Raw genomic sequence first — 20,416 nt, 5'->3', positions numbered from 1 at the left:
TTAATTTGTGTGTTTGTTTAGAACACATCCACACTGCCGTTGGCCCTTATTACCATGTATGACACCGCTTTTTGGATCTGTTGTGTTTTTATTTTTTTTCAGTGAATCCTGCAGAGGATCTCCTGCTGTTTTCTCACATGTGCTCATTATATCCAGAGTTAAGACCTGAGATCTGGTCTCAGAAACTCGAGAGAAAGTCCAAAGCCTCTGGTTCAGACATGTGCGTTCTTTCATATCTCCCTCCAGAGAGTTCAGTGCATGTCTGAAAGCATCTTGAAAGAATGCGGATGTCCAAGTCAGAGGCTTCGGGTACTCTCCAGAGCTTTCCATCCAGCCCCATGGTAAAACGCAGCAGGTGGATATGAGACTGTCACTTCCGCCATAGCTGCAGTAAAAACCTTCCTTCTCCAGATGAATAATGAATGCAGAGCAAAGGTTCACTTTGTGTCTGCGTACAGAGAGAGAGAGGGTGGTCTGCTGCGCCATAACAAGTTGGAGGAGCCGTGCCATCGCGTATCCAGCGCCGTCCGCCCCCGACATTAACCCGGCTATTTCGAGAAACTTCCAGCCCACTTTCCCCACGTCACTTGGAGGAATCTTTTAAAGCGTCCGTCGCCCGTATAAAAATGTCTCAGTAGTCGACGGCCAGCCAACATGAACGGCATGAAGACACAGTCGCCCACACTAGCGATGGCAAATAATGACAGCGAGCCCCTGCCGCTCGGCTGGGAGGTGAAGATTGACCCGCAGACGGGATGGCCCTTCTTCGTGGACCACAACAACCGCACGACAACCTGGAATGACCCGAGACACGACACGAAAAAGGTAAAAAAAAAAAAAAGAAGAAGAAGAGCTGCTGGATAAAGTTGCTTCGTCCTTTAGCGGATCTCCTCACGTGTCGCTACGTGCGGTTCAGTGCGTGTTTTTGCTGAATTCTGCGTGTCGCCACATCACTGTTATATTTAACCCTGTTGACTGCAGGCCTGCTTTGGCTCGGCACCGTCTCCTCCCCCTCACAGGCAGCTCATGAGCCCATTATACCGGCTGATCAACCCCGCTATGTTCCCGAGACATGATCCAACACTGTTATTATTACTCGATGACTCACTCCGCTGCAGCTTGTACCTACGATCAGCTTCCACTATTTTAATAGCGTGTCTGTCCAGTGGTGGCAAAACACACCGCGACATCCAGCGCGCGTTAAACTTTTTGCCTTACATGGATTGAGGCTGGTCCGGCTCACTTTGGCCTGTGGAGCCAGTCCGACTCCGTGTGTTTCAATAATTCATGATCCGAGAGCAATACGAAGGTCTGCGGGGATGACGTGAAGCTCCACACGCCGCCAGCTGCTGATCTTTCGTCTCAGAGACATGGCACCGTTGTCCAAAGTTAGTGTCCCGGCGAATCTGCCTCAAAGACACAGCTGTCAGGGGATAAAATTGGTGCAATGGTGCTGGGGCGGAAATGGCAGAGGGCAAAGGGTCGTTCACTGTTTATTCATAACTTTTGTCTTTGAGGGGAAACTCGCCACTGGCTTACTTATTAAAGACCTGTAGACGTCTGTATGGTTGCTTTAATGGTGAGAAGGAAAGCCTGTCACTTTGCAAATATATCCTTATAAACCAGAGTGCTAAACTAGCTGACGTGTTGCTTGTGTCTCTCTGTACTCACTTGATAAACTGTTAAAATAATTATAACGATAATAGTTAATCTTTGGCTAATGGAAATTTACAGTGTTGTTCCTGGTGTGTTTCACACCCAGGAACGGGAAACCCCAGCCACTACCTTACTTTACAATTTGCCAGTGTCTTACTTTATGATATACTGAGCTGTTTGTATTCCCTGTAATATTGTAATTATAATAGTTTTGTGTGCATACCTCAGAAGATGAATAGGTCTGGTCAAAGAAAACTGACATCAGGAACACAATTCAACTTACTGCACAGGGCTGGGGGTTATGGCAAAAAATTAAACATTCAGTCGATATCCACAATTATCACAAAAATGTCACATTGTTATTTCTTTAAGCCTTGAAAACTGATTTTTGCTGCTGAGAGAAGGTGATAAACAGCAAAACATTTAAAAAAAACATTACAACATTAAAGTTGATATGTGACACCATCTTTCACAGTGCATAAGCAATATATGATATATATTGAGCTATTCCTATGCTGGTTTTGATGAAAATATTACTGCTTGTTGTTATTGTTTATTACTCAGCCCTATAGACAAACGTTTAGACAAAAATAATTCAAACATTAACTCTTTCTTCCTCATTAAATGTTTCCAACTGCAGAGTCAAGCAGTAGTTCTCTCTCTTCTCCCGTTGTTTATGACAAAATAATTAGCTAATAACATGCTGGCCTGATGAGAAGCTAACAACATGTTAGTTCAGAGGGTGTGCCAATCTATTGTTGGGGGGATAAGTCAGGAAAAACAGCCAGGTGAGCAAAAATATCAAACACGAGTGCAGCGGTTGTTCAAATGCACCAGAGTCTCTTGTTAATCAGAAGCTATTTATCAAATGCTCAGAGAGGTGATACTTTTGGCATCCCTCTGTGGAAATGCTACATTTTGAACTCTAACCTTTTATCTCTGGGCTGAGGGCACTTTCCTTTTAAAATACCTTCAGGCTCCTAAAACCATCTCGTTGTATGTTAGTAAAAACATTCAGATAACATGTTTAGCTGCACCTATTCAGACAAGATTGTTGAATTCATGATATTTAATTTCTGTTTTGAATGTATGTTTTGTAATTCCTCTTAGCAGAGGAATTAGTTCCTAAATAGTTGACTAAATTAATGTTTTACTCAACCATAAGAAAAAAAATAGCTTGTATAGATTACTCAAGAATTGTATTTGTTTTTTGAAAATTGTATAACTTGTATTGGCACAAAATGAACAAATCACCAAAAAATATTTAAGAATATTCATTAAATTGTAAATAATTGTCCAACATTAAGTGATAATAATGTTGACCAAGTTTGTAGGGTTAAATGACATCACTATATTCACCAATAATGTCTATTAAATATTTGTGGGGTTAAGTAACTTCAAGATATGTAAAGAACATGTTGCTACTTATGAAGTCCTCCAACTGCTTAGAACAATTTCATTTATTTGCTGTCCTTTGTCTGAGCTGGTGTTGTAAATAAACAAAATGATTATTGATATTCACTGTTGTAACAACATTAGTTTTCATTTAACGTCATATAAATATACTTTGTTGTGTTACAGGTGAGAGAAGTATCAGCAAATGGACCCAACATCCCACCAGAACCGAGCCCTCAGGAGACTCAGAAGACCTTTGTGAGGGAGATGAAGCACCCGATTCTTCGCCCGGGTTATGTTCCCATCCCAGTCTTCCATGAGGGCGCAGAACTTAGGCAGCAACAGCATCCGTGTTTTTCCTACATCCAGCCAACCACTGCACAGAATATCCGAAGTGACGGGCGAACACCTTCCCCCACACCAGTGCTCCACTGCAGGCCGAGATCACCGTTACACGGTCCTTCAGACAGCTGCTCCGCTGATCCTGGAAAGGTCGGCTCCCCTGTTCCACAAACAGCAGAGGTGGGTCATGGCGAGAAGAAAAAATGAATGCAGAAATATATGTTGTATGTAGTTTTTCTTTAAATTAAAAATAAATTAAGAAAAAGTGAATGTTTACTGTTTCAGTTAAATGTTTTTATTTATTTCATAAGGTTTATACTGCCCCGCATCACCAACCCCCACGGCCCAGCAGCACAGGTCTTCAAGCAGGTTACATCCCTATCCCAGTGATCCATGAGGGCGGAGGAGGCCCAGCACAAACACAGGCTCAGATTAATCCCTCTGTCTACTCACAACGCATCCCTTACCAAGAGCACCAGCAGCCCTTTCATCGCCTTCAGACAGACGAATGGCCTGGCTACTCTGCAGCAATGCAGCCTCCCAGGGAAAGGGCTTCTCCGGTACTGCTTCCTCAACATCGGGATGCTGCGTCTATTCATCTCCCACCTCATATCAGAAGTCAGTCACCCATTGTAACGCAGGTGCTTGGAGACAGACCACAGGTGATTTAACTTTTGTGTGTTTTCACTTGGATTTATTTCTATTTTGAAAAATATTTTTTATGTCAGTATGGGTTGACCTAGATTGTTAATTCTTTTTAACTCCTAAGGCTCATGTCCTCTCGAGAGAACCGACTCAGAAAATAGAACAGGAACAACAAAGCACGCAGCAGAAACCTGAGAACACGCAGCTCCCCCAGCCACTGCACACGGAAGCTGACATCCAAAAGCCTCCACAACCTCAACTCTTCCAACAGCCTCTGCCTCAGCAGCCTCAGCAGTTCTCTCAACCTCAGCATTTCCCGCAACCCCAGCAGTTCCATCAACCTCAACAGTACCATCAACCTCAGCAGTTCCAGCAACCTCAGCATTTCCCACAATCTCAGCAGTCCCATCAGGCTCATCAGTTCCAGCAACCTCAACACTTCCAGCAACCTCAACAGTTCCAGCAGGCACCATCTCAGACATCTCCACAGCCTCAGCAGCCTGAACCGTTACTGCAGCAGCAGCAACAGTTCCAGCAGCCCCAGAAACCAGAGCAACCACAGCAGCACACTGCAGATATCACGGTTCAAATACCTCCGAAACCAGAAGCCCAGGACATGACGGCTGTTCCCCCAGAGGTTCCACCTGCAAAGGTAGAGGCTGAACATGCTGCTCAGTGCCCAATCCACCCAGGCCTGGCTAAGGTACAGCAGATAGTTGAACGGGTTGCTAAACTGGAGCAAGAGGTGAAATGTTTTGATGGAAAGAAGAATGATAAGAGGTACTTGTTGCTTGAGGAACTGCTGACCAAAGAGCTCTTAGCACTGGACTCAGTGGACCCAGAGGGTCGTGCAGATGTACGGCAGGCACGACGGGATGGAGTCCGTCGTGTTCAGAACATACTAGAAGAACTGGAGCAACTGGAGGAGCAGCCAGCCAAACCTGTTGGCGACACATCAATGGAGGGAGACAACCTGACACAGAAAGGAGATCCCAGCATGATCACCAAGGAGAATGTTGAGATGGCAAAAGAGATATCATAATGACTGCACACTTCATAATCCAGAGGAGAGAAAGATAACATGCTGTATATTTGATTGTGAACAAGTCAGCTCTGGCTAACTTTCCTCTTCCTCTATCTGCAGCATTTGTAGAAGTTGCATGCATTAACAGTGTTGGTATTTCCTGCCATTCAGCACATACTTGATGGTAGCTCAGTGCAATCATCTTCTTCAAGCCAATGTTGTTGCCTTCTATGTGGTGCCAATCTCTTCATAATAAGACAGCTGTCATAATCAAGGTGTTGACAACAATTTCTGGTCAAATTAAAGTTTGAATAAGAGGCCTTTATCACTAAATGGAAGAAAACTAGAGGTATTTTCTTAAGAAATGTTATGTGTAGTTGCCTTTCGTCTCGATCAAATATTGTATGGGGCTTTTCTTAATCCACTCAGCTCATTAGTTAGAACACGAGTGCAAACATTCGGGGCTTTAAGAGAAATATTTTCCCCTTTATGGCCATATGGCCATGTTTGAGCTGCTTTATCACACAACACACTGAATATGTTTGTAAGACGCTGCTTTATGGTGCATTACTGATTTCGCCATCTTTGCACTTTGCCATCATTGAAATTGCTGAACGTTCAGCAGCACTACAATTGATATATATCAGTTACACAATTTTTGATTGATGTGTTTGAGTGTTTGTATGTGCATTGGTTTACTTGTTATTTCAAAAAATTATATCAGTATTTATATATCATTATATAGTATTTTGGTATATACGAATGTATAATGACAAATGGAGGTGAGGATCTTACTTGAAATGTAAGACAATCAGCACTTAGTGCTAGTTAGGAATCACAGCTGAAGATTGTCACAATTTTCCTTGTATAACTACCAAAGCCACAATCTGCAATAACACTGACATTGAAATAAATGGCCTAAAAGCCTTAAAAAAACAACTGTGAGAAAATGCCCAAACTACAGTCAGTTATAAATCTTCAATCATTCAAAATCACTCTTCTGATGACCCTGATTGTTTGTGTAGTAATGTATCACTGTAATAGAATCAAATGACAACTGTAATGTAGTGTCACTGCCTAACACACTCTTACAAGTGATAGATTGTGGCTTGGTATTGATCACATTTTATGAGTAGCAGGCTGTTGCATTGTTGAACGCAGGTCAATCTAGTTGGTATGATTGAAAATAAAAATGTATTTGACATGAATTTTGCCTAATATTTGGGTCCTCATAAATGATTTGCCGACAGAGACTGATTTATTTATTTTGTAAGTATTAGTTTTAGGACACTTGCAGTATGATATTATTTGTCTATTCTGAGAGAATCTGATGTACTGTTAACTCTTTATTTGCAGGGCTACAAAGAACAATTACGTTACATATTTACAAATCCACCAATTATTCTTTATTCTTCAATATGTCAGAAAATAGTGAAAAACACACATTGTAATTTACCAAAGCCCAAGGACATCACATTTCTTGTTTGGTAGATTAAGATCACCTGAGATGAAGAAAAAAGATGGATCTAGAGTATGTTTTATATTTCTGATTTCAAACTGACTTACCAAAGCAGTTATTAATACATTTCATGCCAATTGCCAAACTGATTGATTACCCTATTCCTTCAGCACTTTATTTCCTTACTACATTTACAGCCTTTTTATCAAATTATTATGGGCTTGCCACTTATTAATGACTGGCCACTGAACAGAACTGAAGAAGCCTCTTAAATGAGACGTGAAACATTTTCAAGAAACACAAGTCCAGTTGACTATCTACACTATCTACAACTCCTGAAGATCCTTATGTACATATATCTAAACCTGAACAGAATGTGTACATGTATAAGCACTTCTATAGAATACACGTTTTTCCATGCACGTTTGTTTGTTCTTCGTGTTTAGCTATACGATCTGAGAGTTTTCAGTGACAGAGCCAGTCGCTTTCTCAGTTCAGCTGCTCTGTGCTTTCTCCCCCAGGGCCCGACTGAGTCATAACTGACAACATATTTGTGCCATTAATCCTACATGGGTGGAGACACGACTGGTGGGTTTTCTCTACAAAAGATCTACATCAGAATTGACTATTCTTTGTTATTTGATTTATAATCCTGTAATAAATAATCATCCCTCACATTAAACTTGAACAGAATATGTCTTCTGTTGTCCATTCCCTGAAATGTCATTTTAACAAAAAGGACAAATGAATGTCCTCAAACATACCCTGTTGAGGAAATACAAGAAACGATAAATGTCAATAATAATAATACCAATATTAACAACGACAATAAGAAATAAACAATAGATGATTGTTTGATTTGACCAAATTGTGACTTTTACCCCAAAAGGAAAGTACAGTGATGAACATATATGTTCTTCTACAAACATTGACTTTTTATAGCAGATCATTATAATAGATTTTATGGACAGCACCTGAGGCGATGACGGCTCAGTCACAGGTCACGTGTCATTGTTTGGAGCAGGAAACTGTGTGTTACGCCACACACACTCACACGCACACGCGCATACACACACATCAGCTGCTGTCTGGGACTCTCTGTCGTTCATTGATGTGTTAGCCTCCTCTGTGGCCGGCATGTCTGCGGGAAGGGACGCTTCTCCACCAGGAAGTCAATGAAGTGACCAACATGCGTAGATTTGGAAAAAACTCATCCGACAAGCATCCAGCTGCTGCCGCCGCTGCTGTTAGCTCGCTAGGTAGCTAGCCGCCGTAGCTCCTCGAAAGGAAGCAGAGCTAACCGTGGCTAGCAGCGGTTAAGCTGCGAGACGTGGAAGCTGATCATTACCGGGACCTGGCCGGACTGCTCAGCCAGCTAGTAGCTTGTTGTTTGTTGGTGTGCGTGCGTTTAACGTGAAGGGCCAAACATGGAGCTGTTCCAAGCCAAGGACGAATACATTCTCCAGAGCGGCGATCGTGCTCTGTGGTGCAGCCGAAAAGATGGGACCATGGCGGTCAGACCTGGTACGTACTGTCCGCTGCTACATGACAGCTCTGTCCTCCACAGCAGCCGGTGACTTAGAAGAAACTAGTCTTTGTCAGTGTGAAATGACACCTCTGTGCTTCCTGTTCTGTCTGGGATTAACACACATCGTGGTAGAGGTGCTGCTGTCACTGTGCATCTGTATCATCTCAGAGGTTTAGTATAATCTCTCTCTGGTATCTGTGACTCGCTCATGTGTGTAATGAACGTTATTTATATCAATTAACAGCTTTAGATTACACAGCTATGTTGATCCAAACTATTTTTTTTGCATATACGAGTGTAAGCTCCATTCCAATGTCTTGAAATCATCGTCCTAGCCTTCATTCCGGGAGTGCCAACACCCCAAACCCACTCCAAACTTCAGACTTTGCCTCTGAAGCTGCACACTGAAGAGTATATGTGACCTCTTTAAAATTTAGATCAGGCTGTAACACAGAGGAAATAACTCAATGTCAGCTCACACACACCATGTGCTCCACAGGCTTCTAACACACTGAGTTATTGGGAAACTATGGCTCCATTCATTTTACAGCTGCACCATGTAAAACAGCATTAATGCACAACACAAACAAGTTGAAACCACCATGTAATGTGCCACTGAGTTCTGCGAAGCCTGTTTCAGATGTAAGTGCCACTGCTGCTCATAGCTGTGACAAAGAATTGGTCTTCCCCGATAATGAAATGCACATTCCCACATAGAGTGAAAGAAAAGTTTGGACCCAGCCAAAGTGCAGTGTGTGTTATCCTCCTTGTCACCTGAAGGCGTATGGGCTGTGCAGCCATCCTGAACAGGTTTTTAGTTGCACCACTCTTTCATTATTTAATTGGAAAAAGGGTTTCCACTCCTCGCTGGGTTTCCGCTCCTCTCACAAGCACACTGTCAAGTATTTCCATGATATTACTCATCCAGAGTGAAGTTGTGGCACTGCTTTCGTTTGCCGCTTTTCTGTTTTGTTTTTACCTTCCTGGTAGGGGCCCTCAGCCAGCTTCCCCCTGTACATGAATATCCCTGGCAAGTGGAACAGGAAGAATCATTGTCAACGGCTGCCCTATATTTGATGTTCTCCACCCTTTGCCACACCCATCACATTTTTATGATTTTCCTCCACTGTGCTGTTTAGTCCATCACTGAAGCGTTCCAGTTTGTGCCTGCTTTTTGAAAAATGTTAGTAAATGGAGACAGGGTAGTTTTTTCCTTAGTCAAATGTCACTTTCCTCTGTACAATGTACATTTTATATAAATATGGACAAACAATCACAGACCTACAACACTAGTATCATGATCTTTCAGTATGAGTGTTGAATGTTATTGACAAGTTCTTGACCAAGTCCTCACACCTTTGAGGTGTAGAGTTTTGTTTTATTAAAAACAAGTTTGACAGTAGTAACAGGAACTCATGCGACCCTGACTGTCTTTACTGACTGTACTTTCTGTTTGGTTATCTCATACCTGAAGCGTTTAGTGTAACTGAAAAATAAATTATGTGTCTTAGATAACTAGGGACCTCAATTTGTGGTGTGGCCCTGCCCCTGTGCTTTCAAATATCTCATATTGTATCCCGGCTGCTTATCTGACTTTAAACCACACCACTGTTCTGAAGTTTCATTTCTGTGTTTTTCTTTCAGCCACAGACCTGCTGTTGGCTTGGAATCCAGTTTGTTTGGGTTTGGTGGAAGGTGTCATTGGAAAGATACAGCTTCACACAGGTAAGTGGAGAATGTGAAACATTGAACAGATACATCCTTGTCAGTATTTTCCATCTGTCGAGATTTGAGTCGCAGAATCATCCTGTGCTTATTATGCTCCTTATTCAGATGGAAAGGTGTGAAAGAAATGTGCTAATTATTTTTGAAAGGTGTGTAGTTATGAAGAGGAGTGAGCTGATGGTTAGGTTTCAAATGATGATTTATCAGGTTTTGTTAATCGCGTGTCTATGTGGTCCTCGGGGTTGGAGGTTTGAAATGATATTTATCACAAGAAAATAAGTGAAGAAAATGTAGTATTCTGGAAAATCAGATGGATAAACACTATTTAAATATTTATTAACCAGATGCCTTGTGGCTGGTGTGCAGATCCTTTCTTCACACCTTTCAGAATGTGAGGAATTCTGCACCCATGACTCAGCTCCCCCTTCTCCTCTCTCATCTCGGCAGATCTTCCTCTCGGCCTCGTACTAATCCGCCAGAAAGCGCTGGTGGGCCATTTACCCGGCAACCACAAAGTCTACAAGATCACCAAGATAGCTGTCATTCCTCTGTCTGATGAAGAGCCCCAGGAGCTGGAGCTGGAGGTGTGCATGATAATACTGTGAATGAGATGCGTGAAGCTGTGCTCATGCAGTTGTCTTTTAATTATTATATTCAGCCTCTTGATAAGCATTCTAACAGTGCCTGGGAGAATCCTAAAATGTTTTTATTTGCCCAACAATGCCCTTTATGCGTCAGTGCATGATTCATCCTGAAGATAACAGAGGTGCAAAATGAGATGTAGTTATTTTTTTTATTTTTTTTTGTATTAAAAGATCTGTTTTAGTTTCCACCCACACCTTAAGAGTGGGAAATTAAATGCAGCCATAAAATTGCTGTAATAGATCTCATAGGAAGTTGGCTATTGCTTTCAGGGGAGCTTCATGGATGGTGAGACAGAATATTTCCAAGTGAGTAAACAAAGAGGAGGATAGTTCTTTGATTGGCTTCTAGACCCCATCCTATCAGACATTATCCTTGTGCTGCACAGGGATCATTCCCCTGTACTGTGCCTAGAGATCCTATAGATCAATGTAGCTGTGACATTGTTTGCTGCATCAGTGAGTCAAGAGGAGAACTGTGTATTCCTGTAGTTTTTAGCTGTACTGTAAGTAGTCGATAGAAGTCGGTATTCTAGTACTCCACTGTGAATCTCACAGATCTTTCTGCAAGACACTGTGGTTTTGAGAACATCGAGGTGGTACCAAACTGAGTTATTTCTTTTCTAAATATCAATGTCATGTTGTGTAATTGAACTTGTGGGAAACCTTTTCAGTTGTGCAAGAAGCATCACTTTGGAATCGACAAATCAGAGAAACTGGCCCCGTCTCCCGATGAGTCAAAGTTTCTGATGAAAACCTTCAGTCAAATCAAGTCTAATGTGGCTGTGCCCATCAAGAAAAAGGTATTCATGTGTTCAATGCACTCTTGTCTTCAAAACAACTATACCTTTCCTATCCGTTCTACTTTTAAAGGCTTTGCAGCTCTCATAGGTTTTTGGTTTCTTTGGTTTGACAACTTACTACCCTTTTCTATCCATCCATCCAATCCAGTATTCCCCTGCCTTCCAGGTGAAGGAGAACAAAGAGAAGGAGCGACTGGAGAGGCGGCTGCTGGATGAGCTGTACAAGATATTCATGGACTCTGACTCCTTCTACTACAGCTTGACCTACGACCTGACAAACAGTGTGCAGCGTCAAGGAGACTCGGAAAAGACCAGCTTACCCATTTGGAAACAGGTTTGGAGAGAAACAGGAACATAAAGTTGGACTTAACATATGTATGTAGATTGTAAAAAGGTTTATGTCCCACTGATTGTAGTTTTTTGCTCTTTATAAAAGGTGGATGACCGTTTCTTCTGGAATAAACACATGATCCAGGACGTTATTGACCTTCAGGTAACCACATAGAAATATAGACTGGTACCATTTATTATATATATTTTTAGAATATAGTAAAGGCCCATATTTGATTCAATGACAATTGTGGACATGGATATGGTATTGTCAGCTCAAAGAAAGAACAAAGCTGGTCTGCTCAGTAAATGTGGCAGTTGCATGTTCTGATAATTCGAGCATTGTCAGCAGAGTATGGAAATGCTGAGGGAATAGAGGAGATAATGGCTCTGAGCTATGGAGGATTATTTATTTTGGATACTTGGTGGACTTGGTATTGCTTTCTTATCAGCCTGGCAAACAGGATTTTAATCTTCTTGTCCTCCTCTTTTATTTTTGATATCTCCAGGTCCCAGAGGCCGACTTCTGGGTGACACCAATCATCCAGGGGTTTGTACAAGTGGAAGAGCTGGTGGTGAACTACAATGAGACATCGGATGAGGAGAGGAGCAGCCCTGAGACCCCTCCACAGGAGGTCACCTGTGTTGATGACATCCATCCTCGCTTCACTGTGGCACTGATCTCCAGACGTAGCCGCCACCGTGCAGGTAGAGGCCTAAAGGTCATGCTTGAGCTCTGATTCAGCTGAAATGTGTTGGTTATGCTTTGTGATTAGGACTGATAGGACTTCTCTCTCAAAAAGCTTGGATTAACTTCCAAGACAATTGTGTCTTCATCTGTGATATAAATAATCTGGTTGTTTGTTGATTCATTCTCTTTGCCCAAAGGGATGCGGTACAAACGCAGGGGAGTGGATACAGATGGCCATGTGGCTAATTACGTGGAGACAGAGCAGTTGATCCACGTGCACAGTCACACTCTGTCCTTTGTGCAGACTCGTGGCTCTGTGCCTGTCTTCTGGAGCCAGGCGGGGTACCGCTACAATCCCCGGCCACGCTTAGAGAAAGGTCAGCACAGCTGCAGTATACTTCATATGATCTTACAGAGAGCATTTTTCAAAGGCTCTCGTTGAGTGTAATGGACCTTCCACTTCCACACTTTTTTATAGACCTTTCATTTATTACCAGTGCACTCTTTTTACACTCAGTCTTATATATTTGTATTTGAGCTGTGTCTTGCTTATCAGCCAGATATGGTTATCATGTTAGTCACCGGTCCCTGCCCTACTTGTCTTGTTGTTCTTGGTACAGAATACAGCACCTCTTTCTTTATAGTTACAATGATGTTAAATCTTGCAAACTCAGAGTCAGTCATATGAAAATCATTTTCATATTTTCTTATGTTTTAGGAGAGAAGGAGACCATGTCTTACTTTGCCGCTCACTTTGAAGAACAGCTTAAACTCTATAAGAAACAGGTGAGTCATTTCCCCATGTGTGTGCTATGGTTGGTAAGTCTGCTATTTTAAATGGATCATGACTGTGGTTATTCAGCCATCTGTGACTGTGAACAATTTGTTCAGACTGTGGTTCTAGTGTGAACAACCACATGCTTTATGTGTGATGAGAATCGGCGAATTCTTAATGTAAACTCTTTCAACCATGTCCATGTGACAAGACGCCATGAAAAGTGTTCTGTCCTATGATATTTAACATCACAGTGTCATTCCATGGCTAAAAGGGACACACGCTGTTTATTATCTTCTTCAGGTCATCATTAACTTAGTGGATCAAACTGGACGAGAGAAGCTGATTGGTGACGGGTATCTAAAGCAAGTCCTGCTCTACAACAATCCAAACCTCACATATGTTTCATTTGACTTCCATGAGCACTGGTAAGAGACACTTTCCTCAGAAGTGAAACTTGTTCATGAATGTACATGTAACTCTTATTTTACACCACAATGCATTTTCTTCCCTTTTATGTTTCTTACATCCTATTACTCAGCCGGGGCATGAGGTTTGAGAATGTGCAAATACTGACAGATGCAATTTCTGATATCATCACTGACATGAAATGGGCCTGGTAAGTATCATGTAAATAAAATGTCAAAATGACCGCTACATATTAGATGGGAAGCAACAATAAACTCCCAGTAGACCATAGCATATGTTCCTAGTGGCTGAAAGATCTTAACCATATGAATGTCACTATTGTAAATGTATCTTCCTCTGTCAGGGTCGACCAAGCAGGAGTCATCTGCCAGCAGGAGGGAATCTTCAGAGTCAACTGTATGGACTGTCTGGACAGGACCAATGTGGTTCAAGCGGCCGTTGCTCGGGTAGTGATGGAACAACAGGTGAGAGGTTTTCTTTGTCTGGGCCCAGGCAAGGAAATGAACATGAATATCTCATCATACATACACATCTGCTGTTCCTTGAAAATTCTGCTCAGTAACTTTTTCCTCTACCAGTGTTTTATTTAGACTTTAAGTTACATAGGTCCTCAGGTAAAGATAAATAAAGTGAACTGCTCAGACTCTCTAAGCTTCTATCTTCCAATAGCCCATGGAGTACATCAGGAATTGCAATAATAACGTATTGTGCAGAGTTAATACACATTATCAGTGTTATGTAAGTTATTTTTTAGAAACGATTCAAATATGTATGATCTAGATTAACCAACATTATAATACATGTCCTAACTTATCAATTTAATGCCTTCTATTATTTTGTAGGAATTTAAATTTGTTTTTATGCAACTGTTATGTGCATTTATTTGTTCATCAGATCACACACCCTTAGCATTAGACTTTGGATGTTCATACACTACTGAACTACAAGGAGTGAAAATTAGTTCTCCGGTGCCCGACAACCCCATCATCTGTTATTCAGCCCAAATCTTTTCAACTGTCTTTTCGACTGTCTCCAGAGACTTCACCATGATTATCATGTGTAACATTTAATCATCAAATACCATTGTAAATAGAGTGGTTCGTAAAAGTGGGCATGAACTGACCTTTTCTCTAAATTGAAAGAGAGACATCTCAATGTACGCACAGTTCCTGCCCAAGGACAAAAAAACTGTCTCCCCTCCCGCAGCTGAAGAAACTGGGTGTGATGCCTCCTGAGCAGCCTCTACCTCTTAAGTGCTACAGGATTTATCAGATCATGTGGGCCAACAACGGAGACACCATCAGCAGACAGTACGCAGGAACAGCAGCGCTCAAGGTAACATGATTGACTTTGCACAGGGTTATGTCTGAATCTGTGTTTGCTTAAAAGACAGTGGTGGAGTGTCCCATCTGCTTTTGACTCAGTCAGTCGTTAAATGGATTGTTTAAGCTACGGAAACACAAGCTTCTCTTCTCTAGGACGGATGAATCAGTTCACAGTATTTCAGTAAATAAAGTAGTATGGACTGATCTTTTTGGAAAAGGGCTGACATTACAGACGGTCAGTTTAACTAACACTGTTTGATGTGTTTTAGGGAGATTTCACCAGGACAGGGGAGAGAAAACTGACTGGCGTGATGAAGGATGGCGTGAACTCAGCCAACCGCTACTATCTGAACCGGTTCAGGGATGCTTACAGACAAGCTGTCATTGGTAAAAATGAGTAGATTAAATAGCTGTATACAGAAGTGTATCTGTATCCAGGCTGTCCTAAAAAATGAGTGCCTCTCCCTGCAGACCTAATGATGGGCCTGCCAGTGACCGAGGACTTGTACTCCATCTTCAGTAAAGAGAAGGAGCATGAAGAGAAAGAGATAGAGAGCCAAAGAGGAGCTCAGGAGCAGGTCAGCCTCCTGCTGCAGACCTACATGCAGCTCCTTCTGCCAGATGATGAGAAGTTTCATGGTGGTTGGGCTCTCATCAACTGTGACATGAGGTAAGTGGCTTGCTGTCCTATCTAAGTTCCCCAAGTTTAACAAAGCCTGACTTCAACTATTGTCATAAGCTGATGGATTTCCACACCTTTTCCAACCTACACTTTGAATGTTTGAATCATGTGTTCAGTATAAACACAGACAATGTAATCATTGATTTGTTAAAATGTTTTTTGTTATAAATTTAACTTAATTAAAGATCTGACTATATTTGAAGACTAATTTATAGATACATGCAGATAATTACACAGGGTTCATTCACTGTTGCTTGAAAAGTGAAGCTTTTTTCATGATACCGTTCTCTTTTTTCCCACCAGCCTCATTGATGCCAACAACAAAGATGTAGATGTGCTGCTGCTTCTGTCTGACAAAGCCTACTACATTGCTTAGTAAGTCTGACTTTGAATTTGCCCAAATTTTTCTTTGAAAATGATTCTTACAGATTAACTCACATTTAATTTATTTCCTTTCAGCTATGACGAAGAAGCAGATAAAGTCAACCAATACCAGCGCCTGAATTTAGAGGGTTTGGAAAAGATTGAAATTGGTAAGAAGTCAGACTCAAAGGAAAAGTGAAGTTCCTCGTTCAGTCCCTGACTCACCCAACACTTCCCAAAAGTGTTCTTAACAGTTTCACAGTAACCTTTAGCAACATTGCAGTTAAGTTGGATTCATGCAAGAGAAGCACATTGCCAAAAATGGAAGTTATAAGTTTTGTTTCCTTTCACAGGTCCGGAGCCTACTCTGTTCGGGAAGCCAAAGTTCTGCTGTATGCGTTTGCATTACAGGAATGAAGAGGCAGGTGGATACTTCCACACGCTGAGGGCAGCAACACGAAATCCTGAGGATGATGGAAAGGGTAGGATATAATATACTTCTTTAAATTCTTTAAAGGCAGGAAAAGAATACACCTGTTCACACTGTACATTGTGACATATTTCAGATACATTGCAATGCATAGCTGAGATGCTGCGCATAACAAAACAGGCCACAGGGTTGGACCTGCTAGTGGTTGAAAAGAAGCTTGAGAGGTGAGTAGTTGGTCTTTATTTAGATAAGCAGAACTTATCAGATGATGATTTAATGCAGGGAAGCATCTGAAACATCTATGGCCATCTTAGCACAGTTTTAACTAATAACCAATTCTAAGAGCTGTTTCTTGCTCACTTATGGTGATTGTGTTTGTTTCAGGCGACAGAGTCGACCTCATGAGGATATTATGGGGATCCAGAACAAACCAGCTGATCAGGTCCAGGGTAGCTCAGGTTTGGCACAAGGCAAAAGTTTCCTCCTGAACAAATTCTCCTCTCTCAATCAAAAAGTCAAACAGACCAAGACAAACGTAAACATTGGTCCCTTCAAGCCTCTCGGAAAGCTGGGCAACTTCTCAAAGCCTGACGTAAAAGTAAATTTCCTTAAACCAACTATGCATGTCAACCTGTGGAAGTCGGATAGCAGTTTGGAAACATCGGATAACAACCCTGGCAAAGACATCGGTGACGAGCACTCTGAAATGTCAGACTCAGACTCCTATAACTCTGACCCAGAGCATCCGTGCTCTGGTTCCTTAGAAAACGTGGACTATGTGCTGCCCAGCTGCGGCATTGTAGCATCAAACCCACGACTGGGTAGCCGCTCCCAGTCTATTGGTAGCGTGGAGCTAAATATCCCCTCTGTTATCCGGGTCACTGGCTGTGAGGAAACACAGGAAAGCTCCTCTCAAGTAAGTGATGACAAGTCTCCAGGTGCTGCCTCGGTGGCTGAAGAAGCCATCTTGATTGACTTTGGTACTCCCATTGATGCCTACTGCCACCAGTTTGTCCAGGATGCCCAGACCAAACCTGTCGAGGTGTTTGGAGAGCATCCACCAGCTTCTGTACCTCCAGTCAACCCTGCGCATAAAAAAATCCCAGCAAACTCAGACAAACAGCCAGGCTCTGAGCCGCCCTGTCAGGAGGAAGAGCCTCAGCTCCCCAGGCCATCTCAGCTAGACGTCCAATCCTCTACCTCCAGTTCCAACCTCCTCACCGTCCAGAAGCCCAGCTCAGCGGCCTCAGGCGGCTCTCAGAGGAGTCTGTGCTCACAGTTGGAAGGCAGCCTCGGCCCTTCGCCTGCAGACAGCAATGGCAGCCGAGTGGTGTCCCCCTTTGCCAAGATCAAGAGCTCCATGGTCCAGGTGGCCAGCCTCACCCAGGCAGGACTCACCCAAGGCATCAACTTTGCTGTGGCAAAGGTGCAGAAGAGCCCCGAGCCAGATTCTGTCAACGAGGCCCAGGAGAACGAGCTGAAGGCAATGTTTACACAGTGCCAGACCAGGATCATTCAGATCTAGTGCTTTCCTTGTAGCAGTACTTGATTGATACTTCCTCTATGGTAGCAGTAGCAAAAGCTTGCACATAGCATCACTACTCAGCCAAGAGATACACTCTTAAACTAACCCTTTAGGTAAAAATGCCCATAATTATGAGGACTCTTGTACAGAATTAACAATTTACAGATATATACATACGATCCACATGACAGTGACAATGTTTACAGGTACATAAATAAAGATTCTCGTTAAGCTCTTTTCCCTTTGGCAGTACAATCTTACACATGATATAAATGTCTCAGTGTAAGTATCTAGAAGCAAAGTTAGGTATAACATTGCATGTAGTAAATGTTAAAATATTTGGGAAGTGTGTTATAATTCCAATGTGTCAGTGAAAAGGTTATGCAAGTAACATGTAATTACAATGAGTGCATATGCAAAATCCTAGATCATAGGAGAAATACTGCTAAATTAAGTTGGTTAATTAGTAGAGTTTTCTTATTAAATTATGAAGATATTGTTATTTTTACTTTAAAAGACAAATAACCGAGACAAAAGAAGAAACACTTAAACTCCCAGTCATACCTATTCTGTTTTTGTGCATGTAAACATGTCACTGTCTGAAACATTACGTAATCATGCACAATGCTTGTGCACGTGAGGTGAATGGTAACAGCTGGGCAAGTAAACATGAGCTGCATGTTGAACGACCAACTCTGACACGCATTGTACATTGATCCAGTACGCACAGGTCACTTGTTGGCGTTTGTTCTATAGACCTCGTTACAACCTACGACTTGTAACAGTCGCTGTAGAATCCGACCAAATATCTTTGTGTGGTTCCCAAAGGAAAACTCTGTGTAACTGTAACCTTTTGTATAGCTGTCAGAAACTAGCCAGACGACATACTGTACGTAGTTATCCTATGTAATACCAATGTTGTCAAGTGTAACTTACAAGATATACCATGATAGAAATAATGACTACACAAGCCCTTAGTAAGTAAGAGTGTTCCGGTTAATGATATGTACAGTGAATATTGTATGTTTAACTGTTCCCTCGGTAGAGCCCCTTCCCTTAAGCTTTTTGTACATGTTAGGGAGGCAGCTTCACATATTCAGAGAGTTACAAGCATTATATTTTGAAAAGGACACCCTGTAAATCATGACTAACCACAAGTAACCCGAAACCTGCTGGTTGGAGTTGTTTTTGATAGATTGATATATTGAAAGACCTATTCTGAAAATGGTTGTACTGATTAATGAGGGTGTTTTTGATTCAAGTCCTCAGCCAACGTTGTAGAGTGACGTTGCATATTTTGGACAAGAGACAGGAGAGTAGCGTATAGTAGGTATAGATGCACCCAATTATTAGAAACACTGACGCTTTATGCACTCCTCCCAATTGAGAGCATATTTGCCTTAACAGGGAAAAGAAGCGGGATTATGTATATCAGGTATTTATGGCAAAATCTACCTTTTTAATCCATTCTTACATGTTACATTTTGATGTACTGTATAAATACTCATCTTCAGGGTTAATGTAAGTCACCCAATCTTAATCTTGGGATATTTCATCCGCTGGCAGATGCGTTCTCCACGGAAACGAGCAGGTTTAAGAGAAGTTTGTATGAGTGTGTATATCCTGTACAGTGTGTGTGTGTGTGTGTGTGTGTGTTTGAGCCTCCCTGCTGTTGCTGGTGTTTAGGATTGCTTGCCTTAGACCTCTAGTTATATTTATGTGCTACGAAGCTGTTAACATTGTTGTATTTTCACTAACTTCTAAAAGTGAAGTTACGCCTCATTAGGAACCTGTTAAACTTCACAGTTGTTGTCATTTGGTGAGAATCTCCTGCTCTTCTCCGTTCCACTGTTGCATATATTTTGTCATTTTCTCATAAATAATAACAATCTGTTTCGGAGCTGAAATATCCCATCATAAATGGTAATGTTTCATATTTTGTGTTATATTGCCTCTTCTCTGCGTTCTTCATGCTCACCAGCAGATAAGATGTGGAACAAGTGTATATTTTATTGGACTTTATTTGTGTTTTAGTGAGACTGTAGCCTCTGCGGCTTTGTGGGTGGTAGATTATATAGTTATTGAACCTGCTGATAGTGTGTGTTGCTGCCAAAGCTTAAAGGTGATGGCTGTAATGCAAAGTTTTAACGCAGAGGTTAAAAGGTGTGATTATTTTTCAAACTTCCTTTAGGATTGCAAACACTGGAGCAGTTCTCAAGTAATTCTGAAGGGAACAGAAATCCTCAACATTCCTCCGTGCTGGTGTTTATATGCAAAAACTGACAGTTGAGATTTAATCCTGTATTTGCTGGGTGAGATTTTTGGTTCCCCATACCAGTTTTTTGTTTTTATACCAAGTGCTTTTGCAACCACCTCCTCATTTGTCATCTGTGGTTGACCCCCCCCACCCCTTCCGTTAGACCATGATGTACTACCATATGACTAGATGTCTTAAAAGCATTTGATTTGCACTGTTTGAACACATTTTCTAAGTGTTGGCACCGTGTCATCTGAATGTCTGTGGTCATTGTCTTTCATCTTTACCAACTGAGAGTTGTCATTGATTTCCACAGTGTACTGAGATTGAATTGTATATTAAAGTATCCTATTTATTCTTATTCTGGTTGGGTGTGTTACTTTGAAACGTG

At 41.8% G+C, this 20,416-nt stretch overlaps 2 protein-coding genes across 5 annotated transcripts; both read left to right on the top strand.

Annotated features, from left to right (window-relative positions):
- The first annotated feature begins 420 nt into the window (after window positions 1-420).
- bag3 (BCL2 associated athanogene 3) lies at window positions 421-6,270 on the top strand. Its single transcript, XM_020094260.2, has 4 exons — window positions 421-825; window positions 3,238-3,573; window positions 3,705-4,055; window positions 4,163-6,270. The coding sequence occupies exons 1-4, from the start codon at window positions 655-657 to the stop codon at window positions 5,078-5,080; spliced, it is 1,776 nt and encodes a 591-aa protein (XP_019949819.1). The 5' UTR covers window positions 421-654; the 3' UTR covers window positions 5,081-6,270.
- Window positions 6,271-7,561: 1,291 nt separating this feature from the next.
- Window positions 7,562-20,386, top strand: inpp5f (inositol polyphosphate-5-phosphatase F). 4 transcript variants are annotated; one of them, XM_069538949.1, is made up of 21 exons: window positions 7,573-8,045; window positions 9,694-9,774; window positions 10,222-10,358; window positions 10,689-10,724; window positions 11,090-11,218; window positions 11,385-11,552; window positions 11,655-11,711; window positions 12,058-12,256; window positions 12,437-12,616; window positions 12,958-13,025; window positions 13,318-13,442; window positions 13,556-13,633; window positions 13,787-13,907; window positions 14,650-14,778; window positions 15,038-15,155; window positions 15,240-15,438; window positions 15,754-15,825; window positions 15,910-15,983; window positions 16,167-16,295; window positions 16,380-16,467; window positions 16,628-20,386. In XM_069538949.1, the coding sequence occupies exons 1-21, from the start codon at window positions 7,949-7,951 to the stop codon at window positions 17,766-17,768; spliced, it is 3,426 nt and encodes a 1,141-aa protein (XP_069395050.1). In that variant the 5' UTR covers window positions 7,573-7,948; the 3' UTR covers window positions 17,769-20,386. The 4 variants fall into 4 exon arrangements, with proteins under 4 accessions (XP_019949806.2, XP_019949795.2, XP_069395050.1 ...); XM_069538948.1 differs by having other exon boundaries at window positions 11,367-11,552; XM_020094247.2 differs by lacking the exon at window positions 10,689-10,724 and having other exon boundaries at window positions 7,562-8,045.
- Window positions 20,387-20,416: the final 30 nt, after the last annotated feature.

This window comes from Paralichthys olivaceus, chromosome 14 (assembly GCF_024713975.1).
Source record: "Paralichthys olivaceus isolate ysfri-2021 chromosome 14, ASM2471397v2, whole genome shotgun sequence".
In the NCBI taxonomy this organism is placed as follows: domain Eukaryota; kingdom Metazoa; phylum Chordata; class Actinopteri; order Pleuronectiformes; family Paralichthyidae; genus Paralichthys; species Paralichthys olivaceus.
The sequence above is the reverse complement of the archived record's forward strand: the minus strand, read 5'-3'. Positions and strand labels throughout refer to the sequence as shown.

Bases quoted from the DNA above. Each gene is read 5' to 3' on its own strand.
- inpp5f (XM_069538948.1), top strand. From the start codon at position 7,949: ATGGAGCTGTTCCAAGCCAAGGACGAATACATTCTCCAGAGCGGCGAT. The intron at 8,046-9,693 runs GTACGTACTGTC...TTTTTCTTTCAG, and splicing joins GACCATGGCGGTCAGACCTG to CCACAGACCTGCTGTTGGCT. The intron at 12,617-12,957 runs GTCAGCACAGCT...CTTATGTTTTAG, and splicing joins CCGGCCACGCTTAGAGAAAG to GAGAGAAGGAGACCATGTCT.
- bag3 (XM_020094260.2), top strand. From the start codon at position 655: ATGAACGGCATGAAGACACAGTCGCCCACACTAGCGATGGCAAATAAT. The intron at 3,574-3,704 runs GTGGGTCATGGC...TTATTTCATAAG, and splicing joins CTGTTCCACAAACAGCAGAG to GTTTATACTGCCCCGCATCA. The intron at 4,056-4,162 runs GTGATTTAACTT...TTAACTCCTAAG, and splicing joins TGCTTGGAGACAGACCACAG to GCTCATGTCCTCTCGAGAGA.